Source organism: Choloepus didactylus, chromosome 2 (genome assembly GCF_015220235.1).
Source record: "Choloepus didactylus isolate mChoDid1 chromosome 2, mChoDid1.pri, whole genome shotgun sequence".
Taxonomy (NCBI): domain Eukaryota; kingdom Metazoa; phylum Chordata; class Mammalia; order Pilosa; family Megalonychidae; genus Choloepus; species Choloepus didactylus.
The window spans coordinates 57,477,344-57,482,676 of NC_051308.1; the positions used below are offsets into that span (position 1 = coordinate 57,477,344).

Genomic DNA, 5,333 nt, shown 5'->3' on the forward strand with positions numbered 1-5,333 from the left:
TCCCCGGACAGTGAGTATCCACACATGCCCCAAATCTGAAGCAGTTCTTTTGGGAAGTTTTTAAAAGAGTCTCACCTGACTGACACGGTCTGGCTAAGGTGCTGCCAGGAAGCAGGGGAATGGATAAAATGACTTCCTAAGACCCCCTCCTGTCTAAACCCACTTCTTCCGTGACTCCACCCCACCCCCCAGCCCTTTTCTTTGGGACTAACAAGGAGAGAGCAGGCAGGCTGCCCGGCTGGAGTAATTGAAAGGAGCAGATGAGAGGAGAATGTGTGTCCTCCCCCACCTCCCCTGCCCCACGGGGGCTGCCGAGAAATGAAAACTAATCAAATTACACCCAATGGCCTCCCTGCCCGTGCACAGGAGCTGGCCTGGGCCAGGGGCAGGCTGGCTGGGTGGAGTGGGGGCTCTGGGGGAGAGGGAAGGGGAATCACATCTAATCCACTGTAAACGTCTTGATGTGCAGCAACAGCTTAGAGGGGGGCTCAGGTTTCTGTGGCGTTGGCTATATTTATCTCTGGTTCCATGCCAGCGGGGAGGGTTTAAATGGCACCCAGCAGTTGGCGTGAGGGGCTGCAGGAGCTTGGGGGCTGGTGGCAGGAACAAGTCTTTTCCAACCCCATGGAGCTATATGAGACATCCCCATACTTCTACCAGGAACCCCGCTTCTATGACGGGGAAAATTACCTGCCCGTCCACCTCCAGGGCTTCGAGACCCCGGGCTATGAGAGGACTGAGCTCGGCCTGAGCCCCGAGGCCCAAGGGCCCCTAGAAGACAAGGGGCTGGGGACCCCAGAGCACTGCCCGGGCCAGTGCCTGCCATGGGCATGTAAGGTGTGTAAAAGGAAGTCGGTGTCCGTGGACCGGCGGCGGGCAGCCACGCTGAGAGAGAAACGCAGGCTCAAGAAGGTGAACGAGGCCTTCGAGGCCCTGAAGAGGAGTACCTTGCTCAACCCCAACCAGCGGCTGCCCAAGGTGGAGATCCTGCGCAGCGCCATCCAGTACATCGAGCGCCTGCAGGCCCTGCTCAGCTCCCTCAACCAGGAGGAGCGTGACCTCCGCTACCGAGGCGGGGGTGGGCCCCAGCCGGGGGTAAGTGGCCTTCCCGCCCACCTGCCCCAAGGGGAACAGGGTCAGAGGAGGCCCCCGGGCAGCCTCCAGACAGCGTGGGGGAGGGCTAGTCAGAGGGCTGGAGCAGGTGCCAAGCTGGGGCCTTCGGGAGGGCTGCATGGCTGGTCCACCTGGCTGACCTTCTGTGTCCCCATGGACTTTCCAGACAAGTCAAAGGCAGTGGGTGAGAGATGCAGATGTGAAGGGTGTGGCATACGGCTGATGGAGGAATCCAGAAACACATCCATAGTCACCTTGGGTGGGGGGAAGGTTTAATCCTAATGCCTAGAAACTGGGCCTAGAAGGCAAGGCCAAGGACACTGGAGAAGACGGCTTTGTCCCCCACCCCACCCCATGCTGACTGTGGCTGAGCAGACAGAAAACCCATTCAGCCTGTGTGGAAAGGCCAGACACTGTGCCCCCCCACCCTTATCCCCAGAGGCATGAAAATCAGGGACCCCCTTAAGCTAAGAGTCCTGTGAGGGGGAAATCACCATCCAGGATCAAGGCTACAAAAGACCTGGAAGCAGGAGCTGTGTGGGAGAGGGTGAAAGATGCTGGTGGTGAAGAGTCTGGAGTGGAGGTGTGGCCTGGGCTACAGGGCCACAGCTCATTAGCCCATCCTCCAGCCCCACCACAGGCACTTCTGCCTGTTGGGTTTGGGCAGAAAGAAACATCTAAGAATGGCCGTGCCCTGACCTTGGGCCTTCACCCTGTCTTGCAGGTGCCCAGTGAATGCAGCTCCCACAGCGCCTCCTGCAGTCCGGAGTGGGGCAGTGCACTGGAGTTTGGCTCCAACCCAGGGGGTAAGTAGGCCTGGGTCCTGGTAACCTTGGCTCAACTCCCTCAGTCCCTCCCTAGGCCCGGTTCTCCCCTCTTACCGGATTTTCTGCTCCAGCCCTCTTCCCTTGGCCTCTCCAGGGACCTGCAGAGCCCAAGGCCCCAAACGGTGGGCTAAAAGGAGTGGTCTAGGCCTTCTACAGCTCCCCAGCTGGTGACTGACCTTCTCCGCAGAGAGGAGACTGTCCCTGCCCCAGGGGTCCCTGGGAATTGCTGAGTCAGTGCTGCAAAGCAAGGCCCAGCAAAAGGCAGCTCCAGTCTCCAATGATACACCATCTGGGCTCCTCTTCAGAACTGCTGCTTCCAAATCCTAACCCCACTAGGGGCGCTCAGGGAGGAGACACACATGCAGGGCATTGGGAAAGGCATGGGCTAGGAAGGAGAACTCCTGAGTTTTGCTCACACATCTGTACTGGAGAAACCTGAAACACCCTGAGGGGAACGCATCTCCCACTCTGGGCTCAAGACCCCCTCCACTCCCAACGTCACATCCTCCCCACCTTCTTGCAGACCACTTGCTCGCTGCTGACCCTGCGGATGCCCACAACCTGCACTCCCTCACCTCCATCGTGGACAGCATCACAGTGGAGGATGTCTCTGTGGCCTTCCCAGATGAAACCATGCCCAACTGAGATTGTCTGCCAAGCCAGGCATCCGTGTGAGCCCCGCAAGCTGGCTGCAGATGCCACCAGTTCTGCAGCAGGGACCTCTACTAAGCCAGGCTGTTCTGATGCCAGGAAGCCAACCCTGGGGTTGCCATATGGCAGACTATCCTCCTCCTCTTTTATACAAGGTTAACCCACTGGAGTCCCTCATTTAGCTGACACCTTAGAGCAGAGGGCATCCAGTTTCCAGGGAGACAAAGCAGGGGACCAGAGTGTCCCCTTGTGTATGCCCCCTGGGTCAGGGGGCAAACTCAGGAGCTTCCCTTTTATCATATGCAGACTCCAACTCCCACTCCCCCAAAGAAACGTGAGAGACAGACAGTGTCCTGACCTGGCAGGCGGTGCACATCTCCTGTTTCTGTCTCTTCCTGATTGCAGTGGCTGGCTGGGCCTGCCCTGAACTGAGGGAGAAGGGGAAGCACATCCTCTGTTCCCAAGTCCCTGGGGTCCAAGCTTTTGCAGTGAATATTGGGAACCTTCCAGTGGTTTTATGTTTTGTTTTGTTTTGTGTGTTGTTTGTAAAGCTGTCATCTGACCAAGGTCTCCTGTGCCCAAGTGGCCAGGGACAGGCAGGGAAAGGTGGGAAGGGTGGTTCTCGGGGGTGATTTCTTTTAACTCAGCATTGTGTGGTTTTGCCATTGTTTTATAATTTTTTTTTTCCTAACTTATTTGGATTTCCTTTTTTAAAAAATGAATAAAGACTGGTTGCTAGAAGAGTGTCAGTGATGATGCAGAGGGAGGGGGATGACTGGACACCCTTGCCCCCTCCCACTCGGTGGCCCAGACACACCATAAGGGCTGGAGTGGGGGGAGCACTGCAGGGCACCAACACTCCAGAAGCTTTGAAGGCACCACCTTGCTGGTGGGCACTGAGATCAGGGACCCCTGCTCTTTTTACCACTGTGAAGGAAGCCACGTCTGGCCCGTAGGCTGGGGGAAGGCCAGACTTCATAGAAATCCTTGTGGGACACAGAGGAAACCCTGCGGAGCACTGTTACACTCTAATTCATAGACCCTGTTCCTAGCCTACTGCCCGCCAGCTTAGAGCCCAAGTCCATTCAGTTCCAATTAGCTTAGCGTGCACATGTGCCTAGTGCTCAGCACAGTCGAGGGGCAGGGGCGGAGAGCTGGAGTTTGTGGTTTTCCCTCCCTAATCCTGCCTCTCCTCTGGTGCTACATGGCACCATGCAGCAGGAGATGATCAAATTAGGGGCATGGATGTCAGATAACTAGACACGCCATTGCAGGCCAACTAGCACATCCCCTTCACCACACCTGTCCCTCCCCTTCAGGCTGAAGGAGATTCTGGTCTCTGCCAACAGTTCAGAGGATGAAGGCAATTCTGCCAGGGAAAGGGGAAGGGGCTCCGAAGATCAAAGGAAGAGAAGCGGGGGTTCTTTTCAATGGAGAGGCTATTTTTTTTCCCCCAAACACTGGCTTTCTGAGGGAAGAAGTTGTGTGGGGGATAGAAAACAAAGATTTTTGATACATCAGAATTAAGCGCGGAGTTAACAGCAGCTAGAACTTGAAGGGACCATGAACCTCTACAAATACCTTATTAATTCCAAAGGCTTTGGGCTAAATATGTCAGATTTATTGCAAATGATGAGTTTCAGAATCAAGACAGAAGTCTGGGGATTCAGAGCAAGGCACAGTGCCACCCCCATTCAATTCCTTGGGACCCTTTGACAACTGACGTAACCCAGATTGACCTACCAGGCTGCAGTGACCATTCTGCGCTGGCTCAGGGCTCTGCTGGGCCGCTACCCCCATATCTGCCCTCCCAACCTTGCTCTTGGAGAGTGGGGTCAATACCCCGGCCCCGGAGTCTCTCCAGAAACTCTGCCTAAGGAAATGAATAAGAAGGAGGCCCCAGAGCAGGCTCACTGAACCCAGGTCGGGGTGCAGAAGAGAGGGTCTCCCCCAGGGACCACTTGTCCCAAACAACCAGTCAGAGCTGGGCTTATTGGGAGCAACCCCCACCTACTGGCCTGAATTACCAATTGGCCTCATCCGCCCACTTTCATTTGTGGGATTTTCTTCTTGAGTCTGTGTCAGAAGGTAACGTCCTGGTGGTTTCCATGATGCTTAACTTGGGGGTGGGGGAGGGCAATCAGCCTGGTCTCAAGGCCTTGGCACTAGAATCTACACTCACTCCCTTATTAACCATCAAAAATATGAAAATACCCATTGAAAAGGGATTTTTTCCCTTCAGCCTCTGGCAGCTCCCAAACTCAGAGGGTGTCCTAGTTTGCTAATGCTGGAGAATGCAAAACACCAGAGATGGATAGGCTTTTATAAAACGGGGGTTTATTTCACTACACAGTTACAGTCTCAAGGCCACAAAGTGTCCAAGGTAACACCTCAGCAATCGGGTACCTTCACCGGAGGATGGCCAATGGCGCCCGGAAAACCTCTGCTAGCTAGGAAGGCAGCTGCCGTCTGCTCCAAAGCTCCGGCCTCAAAACGGCTTTCTCCCAGGACGTTCCTCTCTAGCAAGCTTGCTCCTCTTCAAAACATCACTCTCAGCTGCACTCTCTTTCTTCCCCCCGAGTCAACTCATTTATATAGTTCCACCAATCAAGGCCCACCCCGAATGGGCGGGGCCACGCCTCCTTGGGAACATCTCATCAAAATCATCTCCCACAGCTGAGTGGGGCACATTCCAAGCAAATCTAACCAGCACCAAAAACGTCTGCCCCACACAAGACCACA

The 5,333-nt window shown here is 55.3% G+C and overlaps 1 protein-coding gene across 1 annotated transcript; it reads left to right on the top strand.

The window, feature by feature from the left end:
• The first annotated feature begins 624 nt into the window (after nt 1-624).
• On the top strand, nt 625-2,585 carry MYOG (myogenin). The gene is made up of 3 exons (XM_037812114.1): nt 625-1,095; nt 1,838-1,919; nt 2,464-2,585. The coding sequence occupies exons 1-3, from the start codon at nt 625-627 to the stop codon at nt 2,583-2,585; spliced, it is 675 nt and encodes a 224-aa protein (XP_037668042.1).
• The last annotated feature ends 2,748 nt before the right edge of the window (nt 2,586-5,333 follow it).

Bases quoted from the DNA above. Each gene is read 5' to 3' on its own strand.
- MYOG (XM_037812114.1), top strand. From the start codon at position 625: ATGGAGCTATATGAGACATCCCCATACTTCTACCAGGAACCCCGCTTC. The intron at 1,096-1,837 runs GTAAGTGGCCTT...CCTGTCTTGCAG, and splicing joins GGGGTGGGCCCCAGCCGGGG to GTGCCCAGTGAATGCAGCTC. The intron at 1,920-2,463 runs GTAAGTAGGCCT...ACCTTCTTGCAG, and splicing joins GTTTGGCTCCAACCCAGGGG to ACCACTTGCTCGCTGCTGAC.